The 26893-nt window shown below is 42.9% G+C and overlaps 1 protein-coding gene and 1 long non-coding RNA gene across 3 annotated transcripts in view; one reads left to right on the top strand and one right to left on the bottom strand.

Annotated features, from left to right (window-relative positions):
* Nucleotides 1-960: 960 nt before the first annotated feature.
* Nucleotides 961-26893, top strand: part of LOC140737368 (uncharacterized) — a 46183-nt gene continuing 20250 nt past the window's right edge. Inside the window, exons 1-3 of one of the 2 annotated variants that reach the window (XR_012101120.1) lie at nt 961-1066; nt 18964-19074; nt 20160-20223. This is a non-coding gene — a long non-coding RNA (uncharacterized lncRNA). Of the gene's footprint in view, nt 1072-18963; nt 19075-20159; nt 20224-26893 lie in introns of both variants that reach the window. The other variant, XR_012101121.1, reaches the window with a different exon arrangement.
* LOC140737367 (cytochrome P450 2C23-like) overlaps nt 21132-26893 on the bottom strand; it is a 45804-nt gene continuing 40042 nt past the window's right edge. Inside the window, exon 9 of the mRNA XM_073063828.1 lies at nt 21132-25162. Within this exon, the coding sequence (XP_072919929.1) occupies nt 24981-25162 (182 nt within the window). The 3' untranslated portion in view covers nt 21132-24980. The remainder of the gene's footprint in view (nt 25163-26893) is intronic.

Genomic DNA, 26893 nt, shown 5'->3' with positions numbered 1-26893 from the left:
AGATAACTGTCAGTGATGTCAGTGTGTGGAGTGGAACAACTTCGGAAGATAAAACCTACTGTTATTATTTTGGAATATGGACATAATTGCCTTCTCACAACATACACCCTTGGATTACAAATCTCTCTCTCCCCCTCTCTACCTCAAACCGAACTGAACTCTCTTCATCATCGTAAGACTATATCCATCCACCCCTGGGTCCTACATATATATATATTTATACTAACCTATTTATAGTACTGTATTGCATAGTTACTAATAAACACTTAGTTATTAGCAATACCAATGTGTTTTCCATTTCTGCTGGTTCTTTTACCCGTCACGGGGTACGTGACAGACTGTATACATGTATATAGGGTAGTTAAATGCCCATAAATTTGACTTGAAAAGACTTCCTCCACGTATTTTTTTAAGTTGGGGAATAAAGCCCCAGCCTTTCAGTTTTCTCTAATACTTTGTTGGATTTGGTATCGGCTGTATAGACAGCCCAGTAGCATAGTGGTTAGCTCAAATCTTTCCAGTACCAGCCATCCGGGTTTCAAGTCCCATCACTGCCTGGATTATATTTGTATATCCTCCCTTTGACTGCAAGAGTTTCCTCCATGTGCTCCAGTTTCCTCCCACAGTCCAAGGATGGAGGTTAATTGGCCTTTGTAAATTGTCCCATGATTAGGTTAGGATTCAATTAGGGGTGGGGGGTGGAGCTCAAAGGGTCTATTCTGCATTGTATTTCATTAAATAAATATAACAATTGTTTACCCAGAGACTCTACAGTACATTCATTCGTTTTTTTTTACCAAACTCTGATGTTATGGTGTATAAATGAATTAATTTCGGCCATTTGGCACATTCAGGTGTAATTGCAGCTTGCTCGTCATACGGGATAGGGGGCGCCACAGCTCCTGAAATTACACCCTTGTTATCGCTTGCACCGTCTACTTGTTAGTCATTGGGACCCAAATCCCGCCTACCGTTCGTCACTCGATTGGATATAGCGGGTCGCAATCACGAAGTTGATTGGACAGAGCAATTGACAATCAATCTCCATCGGACGGAGTCACTTTCAGTTGAGTACGGCCTCTTGGTTTTAATGTCTTGTGGTTTGTAAATGGATAACTTTTGGTTACAAATTTGAAAACTCATGTTCGCTCTGTGACTATAAGGTTGGTGGCAATTACGGTTTCACCTAACCTATTACCGAAAGCTCGGCAATTTAGTCCTTAATAGCTGGGGTTCGGCTCGTGCTCGGTATCAACCAGAGCTTCTCCTTCACGCCTCAATCCTACAACCAGAGCCTCTCTCCCCCCGCCTCAATCCTACAATCACACTGCTCGCTGCTTTATTTGACTGATTTCCATTCAACCTTGCCCAACCATTCTGTCGTCGCAGCTTCCCCTTTGTTTGGGTTTGGCTCCATAACACCCGTTGCTGCCGACTCACCGGTCGCTCGTTCCTTCAGCAGCATTCAACGTGACTTGCACTCTCAGTATAGCCTCCAATCAGAACACGCAGCTCCGCCTCGTGCTCGCAGTTCCTCCAATCAAAGCTCGCCATTCCACATTGCGCTCTTGATTTCTCCGATCGGAGCTCGCCTCTTCGCATCGCGCTCTTGATCCACTAATCAAAGCTTCGCGGTCTTGTTCCACCAATCAGAGGTCGCCGCTCCGCAATGTGCTCCAATCAGAGTACGCTTGATCCCGCGCGCGTCGGCTCGTGCTCTTGCTCCTTGGGCTTCAAGTTGACAGCTTTTGTTCTTCCAATACGGTCCGCATCGTGATAATGGCGGGCCGCCGAGTCACGCAACTTCACACAGAAAAAGCTGCAGGACCTCGGGGTCGGGCAGCATCTGTGAACAGTAGACGTTTCAGCAGGACAGTTCATCTACCTCCATAGATGTTCCCTAACCTGCTGAGTTCTTCCAGCATTTTGTGTGTAGCAACGGCTTTACTACATCTGCAGAATTTTCTGTCCATAGAATCAAAATCAGATTTAATATCACCGGCATGTGTTCAGAAATTTGTTGTTATGCAGCAATAATACAACACCATACATAATACCTTAACCTAATTTACAGTTTTCAGTGTGTGTGTGCTGACTGAGTTCACAACTTTCTGCAGCTTATTTCAATCCTTTGCAGCAGTTACCCCCACACCCGCATACCAGACAGTGATGCAGCCACTTGGAATATCTGTAGAAAATTGCGAATCATTCAGCAAAGAAACTGGATATTTGGCCAACCAGTCCATTCCAATCAAGATTCCCACTGAAACCATTTCCATCTGACCTCTTTTGACCAATACATCTTCACTTTTCAAGTCACTTTTATTGTCATTTTGACCATAACTACTGGTACAATACATAGTAAAAATGAGACAATGTTTATCAGGACCATGGTGTTACATGACACAGTACAAAAACTAGACTGAACTATGTAAAAATAAACCACAGAGAAAGCTACACTAGACTACAGACCTACACAGGACTGCATAAAGTGCACAAAAACAGTGCAGGCATTACAATAAATAATAAACAGGACAATGGGGCAGTAAGGTGTAAGTCCAGGCTCTGGGTATTGAGGAGTCTGCTAGCTTGGGGGAAGAAACTGTTACATAGTCTGGTCGTGAGAGCCCGGATGCTTCGAAGCCTTTCCCCAGACAGCAGAGGGAGAAGAGATTGTATGAGGGGTGCGTGGAGTCCTTCATAATGCTGTTTCCTTTGTGGATGCAGAGTGCAGTGTAAATGTCCGTGATGGCGGGAAGAGAGACCCCGATGATCTTCTCAGCTGACCTCACTGTCCACTGAAGGGTCTTGCGATCCGAGATGGTGCAATTTCCGAACCAGGCAGTGATGCATCTGCTCAGGATGCTCTCAATACAACCCCTGTAGAATGTGATGAAGATGGGGGGTGGGAGATGGACTTTCCTGAGCCTTCGCAGAAAATAGAGACGCTGCTGGGCTTTCTTTGCTATGGAGCTGGTGTTGAGGGACCAGGTGAGATTCTCCGTCAGGTGAACACCAAGAAATTTGCAAGAAATACCAAGAAATCCATTTAAACCTTTCCTATCCATATATCTGTCCCAATAGTTTTTAAATAGTATTACTAAACCTGCCTCAACCATCTCTCCTGGCAGCTTATTGTATACAGTATACAGACCACTCTCTGGCTGAGGAATTGCCCCCCTCCCCCAGGTTCATACTAAATCTCTCCTTCGCACCTTAAACCTATACCCTCTAGTTCTCAGATGAAAGGTCTCAACCTGAAGCATTGTGAGTCCATTTCTCTCCATATTTGATGCCTAGTGTGTAGAGTTCCTCAGTACTATGAGTGTTGCTCCAGGTTCCAGCAACTTCTGCCACTGGATTCTCCACCCTACCAAATAAAACTGGGTGCATCCATCATAACTTTGCCCCTTGTGATCTTGTTTAGATATAGAGCACGGAACAGTCCCTTCCAACACAAGGTGCCATGCTACCCAGCAACCCAGCTGGATAACAGCCTCTCCCCCCCAGGCTGTGAGACCTCTGAACCCCCTGCTACCTCCCAGTACACATTACTTATGACAGTGCCAGCAGCAGTCATACTGTTGTGCATTTTACTGCATGTTGTATTTGTACTTTATGGCCACTTGTAAATCTACAGAATACTTTTTTGTCAGTTGAAAGTTCAGAGTAAATGGGATTATCAAAGTACATAGATATCACCACAGACAGCCTAAGTTTCATTTAATTGTGGGCATAATCAATAAATCTCTAGAATAGTAACTCTAACAGGATCAATGAAAGATCAACCAGACTGCATATGCAACTATAAATAAATAGCAATAAATATCGAGATCATGAGGTAATGAGATAAAGAGTCCTTAAAATGAGATCATTGGTTGTGGGAACATTTCAGTGATGGGGCAAGTGTGTGAAGTTATCCCCTTTTATTCAAGAGCCTGATGATTAACTGTTCTTGAACCTGGTGGTGTGAGTCCTGAGGCTCTTGTACCTTCTACTTGATGGCAGCAGTGAGAAGAGATCATGGCCTGGGTGGTGGGGTCCTTGATGATGGACATTGCTTTCCTATGACAGTTTGATTTATCGTTAATATTATTATATTTAGTATGCGATATATGTTCTCTGTTTTTGCACCTTTTTCCTGATGAATGTTGTTTAGCTGTAAGTATGTGTACAATTGTATGACAATGAACTTGAATTTGAACTGGACAAGAGAGGGAATAGAAGAAGGTCCAGTAGGAACATTAACTGAATAAGGAGTTCTTGAGCAATTGCTATCTGAAATCTAAAATCATGATGAAATATAAACATCTCGTGACAATGGCATTTTCAGGAGTGCCTTCAATCGGCACCAACCCAAATGCATTGCCCCGTCAGTTTCGTAATACTGCCCCTAATCTTGTACAGGCCCTCCTTGTATTAGATGGCTACTACACCTCCTGAAATCAAATCAAGTTTAATTATCATTCACCCATACGTGGATACAACCAAATGTAACAGTGTTCCTCTGGGCCAAGGTGCAAAACATACACAGCACATTCAAAACAGCGAGAAAAAAAAACAGTCACGCAAAAATGTTGTCCAAGACATTGAGTGACATGTCCTGCCAATTGATGGTATAGTTCCCGGCAATCCAGCCTGTCATTCCACAGATCAAACACTGGAGGGCCCCACTGACGGGATGTTGGGCCAAGATGCAGGGCTGGTCTCTTCACCCTGAATGGGAAACTTCCAGTCACAAATCTCTGAACTTCCTTTCCCTGAGCGGAGTGCCCTAGATATCTCCTCTTTGGCTTGTAAACACCCAAATTGTGCACAAACCAATGTTTAGGAGACCAGCGGGATGGACATGCAGGGCAGCAGGCATCTTCTGCTGGGTGGGAGCTTGGTCTGTGGCCACGTTAGCAACTTGCAGTCGGTTAACTTCCAGTTACAAACAGTTCTCAGGAATGGAGCCCTAACATTAACCTGTAAAGGACCTGTATGCAAACGCATTATCAAGAGTAGTCCTGCTTGTTGACCAAGGATCTTTAACCTGTTATGTGTGATGAGAAAACCAGATGGAGATGGGGTCCAGAGTTGACCCCCTTGTGAACTATGCTGCTAACGAGAGAGATGAAGAGGGGGTGGAGGCATCCTGTTGCAGATGGGAGAGAGAGAGAGAGACAAGGTCGGTCTCTCTCTCTCTCTCTCTCTCTCTCCTCCTCCCTCTCCCTCTCCCTCTCTTCACAACAGCAACTACCTTGACTTACACTGAACTGAACTCTGCATTATCTTAAGACTATTCATTAACCCCTAGACTATGATACAGCTTGGTTTTGATTCTTATTCCTACACTTCTGTATTTATCATTGCTAACCTGTTTTATATCTATATTTGCATTTTTGATACTGTATCACTTAGTTTACTAATAAACACCTTTAGTTACAGTATCACTGGACTCCAACATATCATTCCATTTCTGCTGGTTTGGTAACCCGGTCACGGGGTACATGACAAGCCTTTTATTAGAGATATTTTGGTGAATTAATCAAACATTAGAATTGAAGTTAAATGTTTAAATCAGGTTGCCATTAGAGGTCCTCATCCCTGGATCCCTCAGAGTTGTCACACAATTTGAGAGAGTGGTTAAGAAGGCAGATGGCGTGTTAGCCTTTATTAGTCAAGGGACTGAGTTGAAGAGTCCATAGGAGCGGAATTAGTCCATTTGGTCCATCGAGTTTGCTCCTCCATTTCATCATGGCTGATCCATTTCCCTCGCTGCCCCAATCTTCTGCCTTCTTCCCGTTTCCCTTCATGTCCTGACTAATCAAGAATCTATCAATCTCTGTCTTAAATATACATAATGACTTGATCTCCACAGCCGCTTCTGGCAATGAATTCCACAGATTTACCACTCTCTGGCTGAAGAAATTCCTCCTCATCTCCATTCTAAAGTCATGAGGTAATGTTGCAGCTCTATGAAGCTCTTGTTTGACCACCTTTGGAGTATTGTGTTCAGTTCTGGTCACCTCATTACAGGAAGGATGTGGATGCTTTAGAGAGGGTGCAGAGGAGATTTACCAGGGTGCTGTCCAGATTAGAGAGCGTCATTTATGAGCAAGCTAGTGTCTTTTTCTTTGGAGCAGGGGTTCCCTTTCCCAACCTCTTTTATGCCATGAACCCCTACGATTAATTGAGGGGTCCATGGACTCCAGGTTGGGAACCCCTGAGTGAAGGGTGATAGGAGGTGACTTGATAGATGTGAATTACATTATAAGAGGCATCAATAGTGTGTACAGCTGGCATCACTTTCTTCAGGCGGAAATAGATATTACGGGAGGGTATAATTTTGAAGTGATTGGACTAAAGTATGGGGGGGTAGGCAAACATCAGAGACAGGCTTTTTACACAGAGAATGGTGGGTGTGGAATGCTCTGCCGGCGTGGTGGTAGAGGGAGGTACATTTGGGAGATTTATGAGACTTTTAGATGGCCCTCCATTTTTCTTTCATTCCTGTGCCTATGTGGGAGGGAAGGGTTAGATTGATCTTGGAGTAGGCTAAAAGGTTGGCACAACAACATGAGCTGAAGGACCTGTACTGTGCTGTACCATGCTTCATAAAGTCAAGAAGCAATATTGCAAATAGATTTAATTGTTTCTTATGAATTTATAGGTTCACTTCAGTGACTGATGAACGGCCCTACCTATTTTGAAAGGCATATGTTACATTCTTCAGTTTGAGTTTGCTATGGCTGCTCCGAATGATGGTCCTTGTGATCTGGAGCCCTTCCGTGTGGTTCAGGTTCGTCTGTACCTCATATTCGATGAAGAATACGGGAGTTACTCTCCTGCTGGTCTAAGTAGATATGTTAAATTCTAAAAGAGGAATTTCTTTAGCCAGAGGGTGGTGAAACTGTGGAAGTCATTACCACAGGTGGCTGTGGAGACCAAGTCATTGGATATATTTAAGGCAGATAGATTCTTGGTTGGTCAGGGCATGAAGGGATACAGGGAGAAGGCAGAAGATGGGAGATGGGAGCTGAGAGGGGAATTGATCAGCCACGATGAAGTGACAGAACAGATTCAATGGGCTAATTCTGCCCCTGTGTCTTATGTTCTTGTGGTTTAGCTTGTATTTGGTGTCACTCACATTGTTTGCTGGTGAAATGACTGCACTTGGGTTCACTATTGTTCCTTTGTTGTTTCTTACATACTAGAGCACTGCAGGATGCGTAAACTCATTCCCTCTCCATCTTCTGATTGAGTGAATCCTGTGGGAATTGAGTCACGGCTTCATGCTTTGAGTTGTTGAGGGTTACAGCATGGGTGGCAGGGTGCAGATACGTATCTACCAAAGGAGGTGTAAAGCATTTCATTCCTCCGCTATTCAGCAGGTCACCCTTGAGCAGGTGCTGCACCTACTTAACCCTCCCCATCCCCCCCCCCCCCCCCCCACTGGGTATCAGGGTCATGTGAAGCCATGGCAGCAGGTGCATATCACAAGTCCTGGCATTGCGACCATTGATGGTAGGCAGACAAACTCTGAAGAGTATTGATTATGACTGGGGTGGGGGAGGGATGGTTACTGTCTTGTAAAGATACTGCCGAGAAGAAGACAATGGCAAACCACTTATGTAGTAAATTTGCCAAGACCAATCACTGTCATGGAAAGACCAGATCATCCACGTCATACAACACGGCATATAACGAACGAACAGCATAGTGGATAGGCCCTTCATTCCGAAGTCTGCACCAATTATTAATAACTGATTTACGTTAATCCAGTATTAATCCCATTTTTCAGTGTCCTCACTTTTGAAGTTTTTTTTTGTAGCAGCAGTAGTGCAATACATAAAATTACTACAAAATTGTGCCAAGTTTTAGACACCTTAGCTACATCTATGTGCTTTATGTACATGTGACAAATAAAAATAATTTTTTTCAGAATATAAAGATAAATGTAAAAGATAAAGATAAGCAGATGGAGTACTGTATCTGGAATTGTGTGGTCTTGCACCTTGGTGGAAGAAATAAAAGCACAGACTATTTTCTAAACGGGGAGAAAATTCAGAAATCTGAGGTGCAAGGAATCTTGGGAGGCTTATGCAGGATTCTCTAAGGTTAACTTACAGGCTGAGTTGGTGGTGAGGAAGGCGAATGCCATGTTAGCATTCATTGTGAGAGGATTTAAAAGCAAAGGTATGATGTTGAGATTTTATAAGACACTCGAGACAGTTCGAATATCGTGACTAGTTTTGGCCCCTTATCTAAGAAATGATCTGCTGACATTAGAGAGTTCACTTGGAGGAGATTCATGAAAATGATTCTGGGATTGAAAGGCTTATCACATGAGGAGCGTTTGGTGGCTCTAGGCCTATACTTTCTTCAATTTAGAAGAATGAGGAGGTGAATCGCATTTAAGCCCATGGAATGTTGAAAGGCCTAGAGGGAGTGGATGTGGAGAGGATGTTTTCTATGGTGGGGGTGTCTAGGACCAAAGGACACAGCCTCAGGATAGAGGGACATAATTTAGAGTGGAGGTGAGGAATTTCTTTAGCCAGATTGTGGTGAATCTGGAATTCATTGTCACAGGTGGCTGAGGTGGCCAAGTCATTGGGTGTATTTAAGGCACAGGCTGATAGACTCTTCATTAGTCAGGGAATAAAGTGTTACAGGGAGAAGACAAGATATTGGAGCTGAGATGGAAAATGAAGCAGTCACGATAAAATGGCAGAGCAGACTTGATGGGCTGACTGGCCTAATTCTGCTCCTTTGTCTTATGGTCTACATCAAAACATATAGTGAAATGCATCATTTGCATCAATGACCAACATGGTTCCAGGATGTGCTTGGGACAGCCCGTAAGTGTCACTGTGCTTTCAACACCAACATAGCATTCACACAACTCACTAACACTAACCTGTACGTCTTTGGAAGCAGCTTGACTTGACTATTACATTCCCAACTTTATCACCATGGCTGAAGAAAACCCCTCACCCGAGACCCTACCCCTCCCTGAACATCCCATACACCCTAACGTAAGTACTAATATCACAGTAACAATTGACTAGAGAGAATCTTGCTTACAGTGTCTGTCCTAAACTATGTAGAAATTATTTTCTTTTCGTTTCTGGCTGTAGTGCTAACTCTTGCCTACACTCAGAAATGTGAACCAAGGATGTCCTGTAGTTCCTCAGACTAGGGGCTGTTCTTCAGGTGTTTGCCAGTTGAATTTGGGTGCTGGTCTGCAGTTGATGGCCACCCATCTGCTTTCTAAACTAAACGTTCAGCTTAGTTCAATTCAGTTCAGTTCAATTTAGTGCTCTGTCATTCAATCTCACAGAGGCAGTCTCTTCCGATCAAAATTGCACAAAATAGCAATTTTTAAATAAGAGCCAGAGATCAGAAACACATCATACTGTTGGGGGAGATGTCTCATTAGGGGAAGGCAGCAGCAGCCGAGTTCATTGCACCATGGGTGGCTCTGTGGCACAGGAGGGAAGGGAAAGGAGTGGAAGAGCTATAGTGATAGGGGATTCGATTGTAAAGGGAATAAATAGGCGTTTCTGCGGCCGCAAATGAGACTCCAGGATGGTATGTTGCCTCCCTGGTGCAAGGGTCAAGGATGTCTCTGAGCGGCTGCAGGACATTCTGGAATGGGAGGGTGAACAGCCAGAGGTCGTGGTGCACATAGGTACCAACGATATAGGTAAAAAAATGGGATGAGGTCCTACAAGGTGAATTTAGGGAGTTAGGAGATAAACTAAAAAGTAGGACCACAAAGGTAATAATCTCTGGATTACTACCAGTGCCACGTGCTAGTCAGAGTAGAAATAGGAGGATATTTCAGATGAATACGTGGCTTGAAAAATGGTGCAAGGGGGAGGGATTCAAATTTCTGGGGCATTGGAACCAGTTCTGGGGGAGGTGGGACTGGTATAAACAGGACGGTCTGCACCTGGGCTGGACTGGAACCAATGTCCTAGGGGGAGCGTTTGCTACTGCTGTTCAGGAGGATTTAAACTAATGTGGCAGGGGGATGGGAACAAGTGCAGAGAGACAGAGGGGCGTAAAATGAGGGTAGAAGCAAAAAGTAGTAAGGTGAAAAGTAAAAGTGGCAGACAGGCAAATCCAGGGCAAAAAGCAAAAAGAGCCACTTTTCAACATAATTGTATAAGGGCTAAGAGTGTTGTAAAAACAAGCCTGAAGGCTTTGTGTGTCAATGCGAGGAGCATTCATAACAAGGTGGATGAATTGAATGTGCAGATAGTTATTAATGAATATGATATAGTTGGGATCACAGAGACATGGCTCCAGGGTGACCAAGGATGGGAGCTCAACATCCAGAGATATTCAATATTCAGGATGGATAGACAGGAAAGAAAAGGAGGTGGGGTAGCATTGCTGGTTAGAGAGGAGATTAACGCAATAGAAAGGAAGGACATTAGTCTGGAGGATGTGGAATCGATATGGGTAGAGCTGCATAACACTAAGGGGCAGAAAACGCTGATGGGAATTGTGTACAGGCCACCTATCAATAGTAGTGAGGTTGGGGATGGCATTAAACAGGAAATTAGAAATGCGCGCAATAAAGGAACAATAGTTATATTGGGTGACTTCAATCTACATATAGATTGGGTGAACCAAATTGGTAAGGGTGCTGAGGAAGAGGATTTCTTGGAATGTATGCAGGATGGTTTTCTGAACCAACATGTCGAGGAACCAACTAGAGAGCAGGCCATTCTAGATTGGGTATTGAGCAATGAGGAAGGGTTAGTTAGCAATCTTGTCCTGTGAGGCCCCTTGGGTAAGAGTGACCATAATATGGTGGAATTCTTCATTAAGATGGAGAATGACATAGTTAATTCAGAAACAAAGGTTCTGAACTTAAAGAAGGGTAACTTTGAAGGTATGAGACGTGAATTAGCTAAGATAGACTGGCAAATGATACTTAAAGGGTTGACGGTGGATATGCAATGGCAAGCATTTAAAGATCGCATGGATGAACTACAACAATTGTTCATCCCAGTTTGGCAAAAGAATAAACCAGGGAAGGTAGTGCACCCGTGGCTGACAAGGGAAATTAGGGATAGTATCAAGTCCAAAGAAGAAACATATAAATTAGCAAAAAAAAGCGGCACACCTGAGGACTGAGAGAAATTCAGAGACCAGCAGAGGAGGACAAAGGGCTTAATTAGGAAAGGGATAAAAGATTATGAGAGAAAAGCTGGCAGGGAACATAAAAAATGACTGTAAAAGCTTTTATAGATATGTGAAAAGAAAAAGATTGGTCAAGACGAATGTAGGTCCTTTACAGTCAGAAACAGGTGAATTGATCATAGGGAACAAAGACATGGCAGACCAATTGAATAACTACTTTGGTTCTGTCTTCACTAAGGAGGACATAAATAATCTTCCGGAAATAGTAAGGGACCGAGGGTCTAGTGATATGGAGGAACTGAGGGAAATACATGTTAGTAGGGAAGTGGTGTTAGGTAAATTGAAGGGATTAAAGGCAGATAAATCCCAAGGGTCAGATGGTCTGCATCCCAGAGTGCTTAAGGAAGTAGCCCAAGAAATAGTGGATGCATTAGTGATAATTTTTCAAAACTCCTTAGATTCTGGATTAGTTCCTGAGGATTGGAGGGTGGCTAATGTAACCTCACTTTTTAAAAAAAGCAGGGAGAGAGAAACCGGGGAATTATAGACCAGTTAGTCTGACATCGGTGGTGGGGAAAATGCTAGAGTCGGTTATCAAAGATGTGATAACAGCACATTTGGAAAGAGGTGAAATCATCGGACAAAGTCAGCATGGATTTGTGAAAGGAAAATCATGTCTGATGAATCTTATAGAGTTTTTTAAAGATGTAACTAGTAGAGTGGATAGGGGAGAGCCAGTGGATGTGGTATATTTAGATTTTCAAAAGGCTTTTGACAAGGTCCCACACAGGAGATTAGTGTGCAAACTTAAAGCACATGGTATTGAGGGTATGGTATTGATGTGGATAGAGAATTGGTTGATAGACAGGAAGCAAAGTGTGGGAGTAAATGGGACCTTTTCAGAATGGCAGGCAGTGACTAGTGGGGTACCGCAAGTCTCAGTGCTGGGACCCCAGTTGTTTACAATATATATTAATGATTTAGACGAGGAAATTAAATGCAGCATCTCCAAGTTTGCAGATGACACGAAGCTGGGCAGCAGTGTTAGCTGTGAGGAGGATGCTAAGAGGATGCAGGGTGACTTGGATAGGTTAGGTGAATGGGCAATTTCATGGCAGATGCAATTTAATGTGGATAAATGTGAGGTTATCCATTTTGGTTGCAAGAACAGGAAAACAGATTATTATCTGAACGGTGGCCGATTAGGAAAAGGGGAGGTGCAACGAGACCTGGGTGTCATTGTACACCAGTCATTGAAGGTGGGCATGCAGGTACAGCAGGCGGTGAAAAAGGCAAATGGTATGTTGGCATTCATAGCAAAAGGATTTGAGTACAGGAGCAGGGAGGTTCTACTGCAGTTGTACAAGGCCTTGGTGAGACCACACCTAGAACATTGTGTGCAGTTTTGGTCCCCTAATCTGAGGAAAGACATTCTTGCCTTAGAGGGAGTACAGAGAAGGTTCACCAGATTGATTCCTGGGATGGCAGGACTTTCATATGAAGAAAGACTGGATCAACTAGGCTTATACTCACTGGAATTTAGAAGATTGAGGGGGGATCTTATTGAAACATATAAAATTCTAAAGGGATTGGACAGGCTAGATGCAGGAAGGTTGTTTCTGATGTTGGGGAAGTCCAGAACGAGGGGTCACAGTTTAAGGGTAAAGGGGAAGCCTTTTAGGACCGAGATGAGGAAAAACTTCTTCACACAGAGAGTGGTGAATCTGTGGAATTCTCTGCCACAGTAAACAGTTGAGGCCGGTTCATTGGCTATATTTAAGAAGAAGTTAGATATGGCCCTTGTGGCTAAAGGGATCGGGGGTATGGAGAGAAAGCAGGTACAGGGTTCTGAGTTGGATGATCAGCCATGATCATACTGAATGGCGGTGCAGTCTCGAAGGGCCGAATAGCCTACTCCTACACCTATTTTCTATGTTTCTATAACATGAACTACAGAGTCCAATCCACAAACTGTGTTGATTAAACCTCTTCATTGTTGCATTTTTTTTACTATTGCTTCTTGTCTTCACAGATTGTGTCTTTAATTTACTGAGAAAGACATTGTTCGAATAAAGTTGAATGAATTATTCCATATCAAGGCTGACAACCTAAAGGAAAAGCTTCCATTCATATTGGCGCTTTTCAAGACTTCCAGATGTCCCAAACCAAGCATATCAAGACTACAGTTGCGAGAAGTATATCCAGCTGCAGCTTCCAACAATCCACCTTAAAGAGTTGGAGCTAGAATTGGATGAACTCTGAATCATTCGGCAGGCTGATGGGCTGAGAGATAAGACGTATAGAGAGGTAGTGTTATGTACCCCTAGGGTTCATATTGTCTGTGGACAATCACTAAAATGTCGGGAGAATGAGACTGACTTTTGGACACTGTTTGAGCTGTTACTAAGAGAGAGAGAGAGAGAGAGAGAGAGAGAGAGAGAGAGAGAGAGAGAGAGAGAGAGAGAGAGAGAGAGGCAAAGAATGCTTGGAAGATTGATGTTATGGTTTCTCTACAAGTTGTTTACCTTTCCCCAAGGACACTTGCCTGCTTGCAAAGTTCTTGCAGAGAGAGGAGGGCGGAGCAGGTTGATGGACAGCTGGTGTCCAACATGTGGGGATAAAAACCAGGTCCACTGTTACACAGGGACACCATTAGACACACAGTTTTGGACACTGAACGAGCTTTGGTGCACCCATATGAAGGTGGGTTCTTGGAGGATCGATTTGGAGAAACTGATCAGTGGCTCACAGTGTGTAAAGGTGCGACTGGTGGGGAATTATTTGTGTGTCCATCCTTGCCTAGGTGATAATTCCATCACTGAAGAACGGTCGTATGTGTTATGGTCATAATCGGTGACTACAACAGGATTTCGGAAGACAACAGGAAGATCGATGGCATCAGCTCAACTCTCTCTCTCTCTCTCTCTCTCACTGCGCTGGACGCCTCCCTCTCTGTCTCTTATTAGCAGCACAGTTCATAGGGTCTACTCTGGACCCCTTTACAAACTTGGGTTTGACCAAAGGTTGAGCGTGGTGTGACTAGTGTCCTGAGCTGTGTATATTTCAATGCAAGAGGTATTGTAAGAAAGGTGGGTGATAGTGCTGAAGATGAGATAGTTGGTTTACGAACAGAGGCAAAGTGTAGTAAGGACCGGCTGTTGATAGGGTAAAATCACATTCAACAGTATGAGTTGCAATGTAAAAGGTGGACAAAAATTGAATAGATGACTGAAGGTGTTATATTTGAATGCATGCTTTATATGGAATAAGGTCGATGAACTTGTAGCAGAGTTGCAGATTGGCATCTATGATGTTGCTGGCATCATTAAATCATAGCTGAAAGAAGATTATAGCTGGGAGCTTCAAGTCCAAGGATACACATTGTATTGAAAGGAGCGGTAGAAAGGCAGAGGGGATGGTGTGGCACTGTTGGTATAAATATAATGAAATCATTAGAAAAAGGTGACAAAGGGTTGGAAAGTGTTGAAAAATTGTGGATAGAGCTAAGGAACTGCAAGGGTAAAAAGACCCTGATGGGACTTGTATACAGTACCCCAAACAGTAGTAAGTATGTGGTCTACAAATAACAGCGGGAGATAGGGGCATTAGTCATAGGGGATTTCAATATACAGGTAGATTTGGAAAATCAGGTTGGTGCTGGAGGGGGAATTTCGAGAGTGCCTACAAGATGGCCTTTTTGAGCAGCTGATAGTTGAGCCCACTAGGGAATCAGCTATTCTAGATTGACTGTTGTGCAATGAACTAGAATTAATTAGGTAGAGCTTAAGGTAAAAGAACTGGAAGGGTCAAGTGATCATAATATGATCTAATTCACCCTGATCTTTGAGAAGAAGTTAAAGTCAGATGTATCAGTATTACAGTGGAGTAAATGGAATTACAAAGACATGAGTGGAGTTGGCCAGAATTGATTCGAAAACAACACTGGAAGGAATGACAGCAGAGCAGCAATGGCTGGATTTCTGGAAGCAATTCAAAAGGCACAGTTTGTATACATCCCAGGAAGGAAGTATTGTATTGGAAAGATGACATAACTGTGGCTAACAAGAGAAGTCAAAGCTAACATAAAAGCTAAAAAGGGGGCATCTAACAGAGCAAAAATTAGTGGGAAGTTAGAGGATTGGGAATCTTAAAAACCAACTTAAGGCAATTTAAAAGGTCATTAAGAAGGTAAAGATGGAATACAAAAGTAAGCTAGCCAGTAATATTAAAGAGGATACCAAAAGTTTCTTCAGATACATAAAGTGTAAAAGAGAAGTGAGAGTGGATAATAGACCATTCAAAAACGATGCTGGGGAGGTAGTGATGGGAGACAAGAAAACGGAGGATGAACTGAGTAAGTATTTTGCATCAGTCTTCACTGTGGAAGACACTAGCAGTTTGGTGGAAGTTCCTTATGTCAGGGATCATGGAGTGTGTGAAGTTACCATAACTAGAGAGAAGGTTCTTGGGAAACTGAAAAGTCTGAAGGTAGATAAGTCACCTGAAGCAGATAGTGGACACCCCAGGGTTCTGAAAGAAGTGGCTATAGAGATCATGAAGGCATTAGTAATGATCTTTTAAGAATCACTAGATTCTGGAATGATTCCAGAAAATAGGAAAATGTCACTGCGCCCTTTAAGAAAGGAGAGAGTCAGAAGAAAGGAAACTATAGTCTGACCTCATTGGTTGGGAAGATGTTGGAGTCGATTCTTAAGGATGAGGACTGAGGGTACTTGGAAGTACATGATAAAATAGGCCATAGTCAACATGGTTTCCTCAAGGGAAAATCTTCCTTGACAAATCATTAAGGACCCCCATCACCCAGGACATGCCTTGTTCTCATTGCTACCATTAGGGAGGAGGTGCTCAACAATTCAGGAACAGCTTTGTTCCCTCTGCCATCCAGTTTTAGAGTAGTCATTGTACCCATGAACGCTACCTCACTGCACTTTTCTCTCTTTGCACTGATTTCATTTAACATTTTACATATTATACTTGCTGTAATTTACAGTTTTTATTCTTATGTATTGCATTGTACTGCTAATGCATAACAAAAAATTTAATGACATGCACCAGTGATATTAATTCTGATTCTGGTTTAAACAGAAAGCTAGCATCTATTCATTTCCATTTCCATGCTCTTGTGTTTAATTAGCATTACCTTTATGTTTCTCCATTAGTTTCTGCTGTGCTTTCTTTCCTCTGCACTTTCTGGTCTCTCGTTTGTATCACTCATGTTCATTGGTTTATTCTCTGTTTCAGTTTTATGTTTCCTCTTCACAATTCTCCCCTTCAATGTACATGTGAGAAATAAAGTTGATCTCGATTGTTTAGTTATGGTTAAAGCAGAGGTTAACAGGTTATTGATTAGTCAGGGCATGAAAAGTTATGGGAGAAGGCTGGGAAAGTGGTTGAGAGGGATAATAAATCCGTCGTGATGTAATGCTGGAGAAAACTTGATGGGCTGAATGGCCTTATTCTGCACTTATGTTCAAATCCTGTTTTATTTCAGCTTCCTCTCCCTTAGCTTAATTGTAGTCAATGGGATATTAAGAGGTGATGCAAATATAACTTACTGCTGTATTTCTTTTACAGCACTTTTTTTCCTCTTGTCTTCTTTTTACTGCTCTTTCTCCTTTATATTCAAAGATTCATTTATATTCAAAGTATATATGCAGTATACAACTCTGAAATTCTTCTCTGGATAGCCACGAAACAAAGTAAACCTTGGAAGTCATTCAAAGAGAAACAGCACCCCCCCATCCCCTCCACAACCAGCACAGCAACACAATCATTAACCCTCAAAGCCCCCTTCACCGCACAAAATGTGACAAGTACACTGGACCCCAAATATCCCTCTCCTCGATGATAAAATGAACACAATCTCAACAAGGACATTTTGCCTTAAATCCCCTCTCTCTGCACACAAAAAATAAGAAAGAACTGGCAGAAACACAGAGTATAAAATCTGTAAGATTGAAAAAAGTCCATAGGCCAAATTCATATCTATAGCCATGTCAATAAATGCAAAAAGCCTGACTGACTTCCTCTGGGCACAGTGACATTGATACATTTTACCACTGCCACCCCTTTCTCCTACTCACTACTATCCTCTGGGTTAGTGCTGAGTGATGGTTGTCCATTGATAACAGGAGATCTGTATGAGAGAGGTCTTTAAAATGGAAAAGCTGGGGCAATTCTACTCTCAACTTTGGAAGTCCGGGTCCAGTGGTACAAACAAGCATCATAAACTGGGGTCTTCCTTGGTTGCAGTGGATGACCATGACGTATTCTGTGCCTTGTCATGCCTTTTGCTCTGCACAGACCATTGCAGAACGGCCTTCCTGGCTGTTGAATCTCACTGTAGATCTCATCCACCCAGTCTGCTTAAGCTGTCTTCACATGCGAGGACAGGCACATCCCTATTCCATCGGGGTATGAGTCCCGCCGGCTACCTTCACCTGCTTTAGCCCGTCTGTTGAAGTGGTGTACCAGGTGCAGCCGCTGTCACATGCAAACAACAACATGGAGCCACAGGTGAGAGCAGAGTGTGCAGTGGGGACCACGAGAGAGTGAGCTGCCCCAGATTGGACAGGATAAGCCCCTTCACCAGAGGTGCTATCCATCCCTGGATATCCCATACAACCCACCAAAATGAAGCAATATTAAATGCTCAAATATGAGCTAAGTTTCACCTTAATTCTTTCACTTGTCAGTGCCGTGGCATGGTTTTCTAATAAGCAGTTCCTATTACATGAATATATTTTATGTATTATCTATATATTTGAAAGGGAAAGATTATCGTTATTTGTCCCGATGTTGGGGGAGTCCAGAACCAGAGGCCACAGTTTAAGAATAAGGGGTAGGCTATTTAGAACAGAGTTCAGGAAAAACTTTTTCATGCAGAGAGTTGTGGATCTATGGAATGCTCTGCCTCATAAGGCAGTGGAGGCCAGTTCTCTGGATGCTTTCAAGAAAGCGTTAGATAGAGCTCTTAAAGATAGCAGAGTCAAGGGGTATGGGGAGAAGGCAGGAACGGGGTACTGATTGTGGATGATCAGCCATGATCACATTGAATAGCAGTGCTGGCTCGAAGGACTGAATGGCCTACTCCTGCACCTATTGTCTATTGACATTGCATGCCCACTATTGTAACTGTGAACAAAGTCACTGGAAAAGACTCTGAAGCTGGTGGATATGGAAGCCTTTATTCTAACACACTGAGTATGCAAGCATCATATTTGAGAAGCACTTGGAAGAAGAGACCTCTTTGACCCAATATTACAGAACATGCTTTATGCTAAAGAGCAAAAGTAACAGCACAGCAATTTTATAGTTAGTGTGTTTACAGTGCTTCCTTTTGATTACATACAGTTTTCAAACACCACCTTCGCACCCTCACTCTAGACACCCAAAATGACTCTGGGCTGCATTCATGCATATGCAGGTATCTGAGGCCCAAGTGGAATGTTCCTTTGTTTGTGATTGAGCCCAACCTGCAGCTCCAGGAAGCCCATTGTTCTGAGCTGTGTATTAAATTCAATCTGTGATCCACATTCAAAACTGAAGATTAGTTGCTAGTGAAATTAATATTTGCTATATATCCTAACTGCAGAATACACTCTAACACCCACAACTCACTAATCCTGACCTGGACGTTGTTGAAATGTGGGAGGAAACCCATGTGGTCAACGTAGAAACTGCTTACAGACAGCAGCAGGAATTGCTGACGCTGTGAAGCATTACACTAGCTGTGCCAAATATCCTAGTTTTTATTATTGAGTTGTTGTGTGAGATCAGTTTTTGTTTTTCTCCTTGAAGCCTCACGAGGATGGACCTCTGTACTTTCCAACTGTGACCACTATAAGCCTTGGCTCTCAAACTCTACTAGATTTCTATCATCCCATTACAACAGAGACTGAAAAAGGAGAGGTTAGTATCATTTATCTTGATTATTACTTTTTGCTACTTCATGTTTATATGATGGAAACGTTTTGAATATTTCATCTCACCTGAATTTGACACAATGTCAAGATTATAGAACAGTACAGCACCGGAACAGGCCATTCAGTCCACAATGTTGTACCAAACCAGCTAAAAAACAAATCAAAAACACCTGAACACTAATCCCTACAACCTGCACAATGTCCATTTCGCTCCATCTTCTTCACTCCATGTGCCTATTCAAACCTCTCTTAAAAGACTCTAATGTATTTGCCTCTACCACCATACCAGGCAGCACGTTCCAGGCATCCACCACTCTCTCTGAGTAAAAACTTAACCCTCACATCCTCCTTGAACCTCGCAGCCTCTCTCACCTTCAATGCATGTCCTCTAGTACTAGATATTTCAATCCTGGGAAATAGATACCCTCTGTCCACTCTATCTATGCACCTCATAATCCTATAAACCTCTATCAGATCTCCCCTCAGCCTCCCGACCGCATCGCATTCAAAATGGCTTGATAATATGTACTGTACCCTACAATACTTAATTTATGCACTTTACTTTGTTTATTATTATATAATTCATTTGTAGATTTAATGATTACTTTCCTAAGTTATTGTGTGTTATGAGTGCTTTACACCCTGGTCTGGAGAGATGTCTTGTTTGGCGGTATACATGTATACAATTAAATAACTAAAAACTTGATTTGACAAGAACAACAACAGCAAAACAAGCCCTTTCTTTCTACCCCACCCCCCAGGACAGGCCTCCACATTTCTGAGCCTTCAGATTCTGATGGACTCTAACTATCAAACATTGGATCTTTGACTTCCCCTGCAATCTTGCAAAGGGTCACCGACCCAAGGTTTCAGCCATCGGGCCTTGACTTTTGGACTTTCAATCTACCCCAGAACTAGCCAATGACAATGAAATGAAGACCCCCAAATTCTGGGCCTCAAACTCAGGTCTCACCGACTTGCGTACCTGGGAGGTTATTGGCCCTTGTGCCTCCTGTCCGCACAGAACTCCAATGCCAGAAAATGCTACCAATTCATTCTCATTTACCTTAGGGTGGGGGCCACCAGCCTTTGTCCTAACTAGTCTGCAAGACCGACATTCAACCTCAGGAACTATGTAAGTAAATTCCACACATTTATTTATTTAGAGATACAGCTCGGTAATAGGCCCTTCCAGCCCAACAAGGCCGTGCCACTCAACTACACGCATGTGACCAATTAACCTACTAACCCATATATCTGGAATGTGAGTGGAAACTGGAGCACCTGGAGGAAACCCACGCAGTCATGGGGAGAACGTACAAACTGCTTACAGTGTCAGGAATTGAACCCAGATCGCTAGCGCAGTAATAGTGTTGTGCTCACCACAAATGCTACCATTAAACATGCATGTACCTTGCCTGTTACATAGTCGTAGTCTCCTGAGTTTTACAAATTACAGGATAAATTTAAATACCCGGTCCTTAAATATTACTCTCCTCGAAGAGGGCCATGACCTTGTTGTGGTTTGAGGCTTGCGTGCCTCGATGACCCGGAGAGCTATGTTGGCTGGACTCAGGGCTTTATGATTTGGCTGTTGGTTGGGTCACCCGTGTCAAAGAATAGAGGCCAGATTCAGAGTGGTCCACCAGTCCTCCAGGTTCAGGGAGTTCAGCTCAGGGTGAACAACTCTGACTGGTCAAACAAAATTATTATGGAAACAGCATGAAGAATCCCTCTGCATGTGAGTGTGACAGAATACCCGAGTCTCCATCTGGACTTGCGTGACTGTCACTAGTGGAAACCAGAGGGAGCCACTGACATGATGAAGGAAGCCCCGAACACCACCGGAGATGGAGGAGCTTCATTGCTGCTCTAAATGCTGGCGGTGTAATGGGCAGTCAGTCAGTCAGTAAGTAATGTTACTGTGTACAATAGGCTGTCCTGAAATACACACCAACTAGCCTGGCATGGTTTAATAAATTATTGTAAGAAATTGCTTATCATTTGTACTGACTGTAATATAAATGCTTGTGGTCATGAGTATTGACAAGTTAGCTTTTATTTATTTACTGTAGTGAATACATGTCTCAAATTTATTAAAATCTAACATTTGTTTACCATCACCATGTCTGTGATGTTGAAGTGTTGGAATGGACAGTAGTTTTGATGGACTGTCGATGATGGTCTCTGCAAGATTTGCTGTTGCTTGCATGGTGGTGGGGAGGGGTTGATGCCTTTGCTGGAGCAAGTGGGGAGAAGGGGAGGGTTGATGATTTTGCTGCTGATTGTTAGGGGGAGGGAGGCTTTGGGGTTCTAATGTTTTCTGTCATTCATTCTTTGCGTTTTTCTGTTTTGTTGATGTGTGAGAAGAATAAGAATTTCAGGTTATATACTGTATACACTCTGATATTAAATTGAAACATTGAACCATAACTCTTTTAAACATTAATGGATTTCCAGCTTAAACAGAACAACCGCCCATCTCACTGTTGCCATGGGAACAGCTGATGTTTTTCTGTGTGACCAAACAGGGAAGTTTAATATTTTTAAGTGTTAAAATGTGTTTAAAGAATATTTAATAAAGAATTTTATAATGGCAAATTCAAATGCTGATAATAAACAACTTGTTGATTACAATGTGAGACTTTAATAATAACACAGTGGTTTGAACATATCCTGTGGTTCCTGAATAACTGACACAAGATATAAATTTTTTTAAATATCAGGGCCACATCAGCAGATGAAAGATTTGTGTTTTTTTGCCACGTTTACATCGAAGCAGAGTGAAATATGTCGTTTGCCTCAATGACCATAGCAATCAGTGGATGAGCTAACACCCACACCTCACGAAGCCTAACCTGTATGTCTTTGGTTTGTGGGAGGAAACCAGAGCACCTGGAGGAAAGCCATGTGACGACAGGGAGAATGTCCAAACTCCCTGCAGCCAGCAGTGGGAAATGAAGCAGGTCACTGGTGCAGTAATAGCTTTATGCTGTTGTGCTACACATTAATGTTCCTGAGGATGTCAACCTCTGTTTACTGACCAGAGCCATTTCAACACTCAGTCTGGGATTGCTGACTCTGGGACACTGTTGTGTGTGCTGCTTCACTGGCTCTGTCGCCTAGTGAACTGATGTGTGTTGAAGCTGGATGTCACGTGATGTCAGGACACTGATACAATAATCAACAATCTTGTAAAGAAAGCTTTTGGCATATTGGCCTTCATAAATCAATGTATTGGGTACAAGAGATGGACTGTCATGTTGAAGCTGTACAAGATGTTGGTGAGGCCTAATTTGGAGTAATGTGTGCAGTTTTGGTCACCTACCTACAGGTAAGATGTAACCAAATTTGAAAGAGTACAGAGAAGATTTACAAGGATTTTACCAGGTCTGGAGGACCTGAGATGCAAGAAAAGATTGAAGAGGTTAGGACTGCATTCTTTAGAACATAAAAGACTGAGTGGAGATTTGTCAGAAGTATACAAACTTATGGGGGGTATAATTAGTCTTTTTCCACTGAGATTGGGTGGGACAACAACCAGAGGCTATGGGTTAAAATTGAAAGGTGTAAAATCTAGGGGAACATCAGGCAAAACCTCTTTACTCAGAGGGCCATGAGAGACTGGAATGAGTTGCCAGCACAAGTGATGCATGCGAGCTGGGTCTCGGCCCAAAACGTCAACAGTGCTTCTCCCTATAGATGCGGCCTGGCCTGCTGTGTTCCACCAGCATTTTTTGTGTGTTGCTTGAATTTCCAGCATCTGCAGATTTCCTCGTGTTTGCCTGGATTTCAACGTTTGGATATGTTCATGGATAGTAGGGATATGGAGGAGTATGGTTTTGGTGCAGATCGATTGTAGTAGGCAGTTTAAATGGTTTTGGCATGGACCAGATGGGTTGAATGGTCTGTTTCTGTGCTGTACTTCTGTATAAATTTAATCTCCATTATTTTTTCATCCTCCTGATGGGAACCTGAGACAAGCTGACACTCTCTGAGACGTGGGTCTCTAGGCTGTCCCATTTTCAACTTCCTGCATGGTCTGAATAGAAATGCGATGTCTGAGCAATGTATCTGCTTCAGCAGACAAGTTTGCACCTGTAACAATTCTGCTGGTGAGTGATCTGGGTATACACTGCATCACTGCTCACACAGATGAGCCATCTTGTGCCGGGGGGCATCCGTATTCTCGTGCAGAAGAGGTATCTACTGACATGTCACAGTCCCTTTGCTCCTGGAGGACCACAATTTGCTCATGGGAGCATCCCTGTCCACCAAGAGAAGCAAATGCCTTTCTGCTCAATGATTCCTCACAACATCTAGCTACTGCTGTGTGACCAAGGTCAGAGATCTAGTCTCATCACAGACAGGAGGACAGTTGTCTCCACAGTAGCTGTTACCATACAAGAAAGTGCACACAATGTCCAGAGTGAAAGGGGTGAGCAGGGCTCCACAGACTCTCCATAGGGTGCAGGAAGATACAGTCTTCCACCCTCCTTGCTATCTCCTGAATTCTATCAACTAGCCTGATGGAGATCTCACCAACTCAGTATGCATCGTTAATCAGTTTCTGTATGAAAACATCTCAAGTGGCCCTCAGTGTTTAAGAGCAGAGAGTACAGCCTCAGAATAGAAGGACATCGTTTTAGAATGGAAATGAGGTGGAATTTCTTCAAACAGACAGTGGTGAATCTGTGAAATTTGTTGTACGGACGACTGTGGAGGGCAAGTCATTAGGTATATTTAAGGCAGAGATTGATAGATTCTTGATTAGTCAGGGCATGAAGGATACAGGGAAAAGACAGGAGATAGGAGCTGAGAAGGGATGGATCAGCCATGTTGAAATGGTGGAGCAGACTTAACAGGTCAAATGGCTTAATTCTACTCCTATATCTCATGATCTGTTTCACCACCACATGCACCACATCCTCTCTCCAGTTCTGAACATATTCTCTGGCTTCAAGCACCCAGATGTTCAGCTGAGCTGCAAGCCAAATGGTCTTCTGAAGATGGGGATCAAACTTCTTCAGTATTAGAGCTGCACTCACTAGGTGTGTGACAAAGAATCCCACTCTTCTCTGAAGTAATGACAACTTGACTTCCAGCTACAGAGGATGCAGAGGCATCAGAGGAATTGAACCAAAGGGTTAAAACATGTGAATTCTGCTTCCAGTAGTAACATAGGACTGCCTGTGGACTCCAGCTCAGGATTTTCAGAGGTAGGGCTGGGGTTGCTCACAAAGGCTTCCCCATGAGTGGGTATAGCTGCCAGGCAGCAGGGGTTAGAGGTCAAGTGTTTTTCTTCTCCCTGTTGAGGTGCCAACCACAGCTGATGAGCCCTACCGAAATGTTTGTATATTTTTGTTGTGTATATTTACAAACAATAATCACTGTTAAAAACGCACTAGTTGTAGATAATAATAAATCTGAGTGATTCTGTTGATGCTCAACATCCAAAGGAATACATAGAACATGCTGAAGGAGCTCAACATGTCACATAGCAGTACAGCTGTCATTTCAGACTGTGGCCCTCCTTCGGCTCTGGAAAGGAAGAGGGAAATCACCAGAATAAGTAGGTGGAGGGGAAGGAGGAGAGCTAGAAAGTGATAGGTGAAACCAGGTGGTAGAAAAGACAAAGGGCCTGGAGAGGAAGGAATCTGATAGAAGAGGAGAGTGGACCATGGGAGAAAGGGAAGGTTGGAGGCTACTCAGATGGAAAATAAGCTGTTTTGCCACTCTGAGGGCTGTCTCACCTTGACATGAAGTGGCCGTGGACTGACATGTTGGACTACAGTGAGAATGAGTAAATGGGAAATAACCAAATTTTGTGACGTTAAATATATGCAAGTAACTAAATAATTTTTAACATCAACTGCTAAAATTCAAGGTGATTTAGCGAGGGACAGCATAGAATTCATACACATGGGGTACAACCAGAATTCCAGTTGCTTCTGGTGAGATGTCGATGTCCTTGCGATCGATGACAGCCTTGAAGACAAAGTTCTGCAAGAGAGTGGTCAAAAAAAGGAAGAGTTCCATGCGAGCCAAAGATTCTCCCAGGCACATTCTTTTCCCTGCAAGAGTACAGAAATGTTCTTGGAAAACAAATCTGTAAAAGGTTGTTTACAACATTCAGCACTAATTACTTAAAATATATTTCATAATTGGAGACACTTTTCCTGTTCCCTTGACTGTTTTTGGTAAGATTAGAGATAGATAATAAATATAGCAGTGACATAATTACCTCATGAATAAACTAAACAAAAGATCTGAGTTGGACTATAAGATATAGAAGCAGAATTAGGACATTTGGTCCATCGAATAGTCAATGCAATTTTATCATGGCTGATCCATTTTCCCTCTCAGCCCCAATCTCCTGCCTTCTCAATGTATCCCTTTGTGCACTGACTGATCAAGAATCTATCCACCTCTGCCTTAAACATACACAATGACTTGGCCTCCACACCATTCTTTTATATTCTAGTCATCCAGAAATGAATGTTAACCGCGTCTTTCACTTCCTCAGCACTGACTCAATCTGAAAATTAACCTTTAGGCAATCCTGGACAAACACTCCAAAGTCCCTTTGCACCTCAGATTTTTGAATTTGCTCTCCATTTAGAAAATAGTCTACGCTTTATTTCTTTTATCAAAGTGCTTGACCATACACTTTCAGACACTGTATTCCATCTGTCACTTCTTTGCCCATTCTGCTAATCTGTCTAAGACTTTCTGTAGCCTGTCTGCTTCCACTAAACAACCTGCCTCTCTACTTACGAGGGGTGATTGATAAGTTTGTGGCCTAAGGTAGAAGGAGATGATTTATTCATCTTCAAACTTCCTGCATTTTCACTCAAAGAGATGAACTGCATGTGCATGTAATGAGAGCTGTATAAAGAACTTATCAATCACCCCTGCTATGGATCACCTGGAGGTCCAAGACGCTCTTGTTACATGCACGTGCAGTTCAACTCTTTGAGTGATACTGCAGAAAGTTTGAAGTTAATAACTCATCTCCTTCTACCCCAGGCCACGAACTTACCAATCACCCCTGCTGTGGACCACTTCTACAAAGAAGGGATCCATATGCTCCGTATGCTGGACTAAGTGTGTACGTGTAGGAGGGGATTATATTGAAGGAGGCCATGAACTTATCAATCATCCCTGCTATGGATCACCTGGAGGTCCAAGACGCTCTTGTTACATGCACGTGCAGTTCAACTCTTTGAGTGATACTGCAGAAAGTTTGAAGTTAATAACTCGTCTCCTTCTACCCCAGGCCACGAACTTACCAATCACCCCTGCTGTGGACCACTTCTACAAAGAAGGGATCCATATGCTCCGTATGCTGGACTAAGTGTGTACGTGTAGGAGGGGATTATATTGAAGGAGGCCATGAACTTATCAATCATCCCTCGTATGTTCATATTGTCCACAAACTTTGCCACAAAGCCATTAATTCCATCATCTAAGTTATTAACACATAACGTAAAAAGTAGACCTAAAACAGTCCCCTGTGGGACACCAATAGTCACCAGCAGTCAACTAGAAAAGGCCTCCTTTATTCTCACTCTTTGCAGCCTGCCAATCAGCCAATGCTCTATCCATTTTAGTATCTTTCCTGTAAAACCTTGGGCTCTTAACTTGTTAAGCAGCCTTGTGTGCAGCACCTTCTTAAAGGCCTGAAGATCTGAGTACACAACATCCACTGATTCTCTTTTGTCTATCCTGCTTGTCATTTCTTCGAAGAATTCTAACAGATTTGTCAGGCAAGATTTTTCTTAATGAAACCATGCTGACTACAG

Source organism: Hemitrygon akajei, chromosome 12 (genome assembly GCF_048418815.1).
Source record: "Hemitrygon akajei chromosome 12, sHemAka1.3, whole genome shotgun sequence".
Classification (NCBI taxonomy): Eukaryota; Metazoa; Chordata; class Chondrichthyes; order Myliobatiformes; family Dasyatidae; genus Hemitrygon; species Hemitrygon akajei.
Note: the sequence above shows the minus strand (reverse complement) of the source record. Positions and strands in the feature narration are given on the sequence as shown.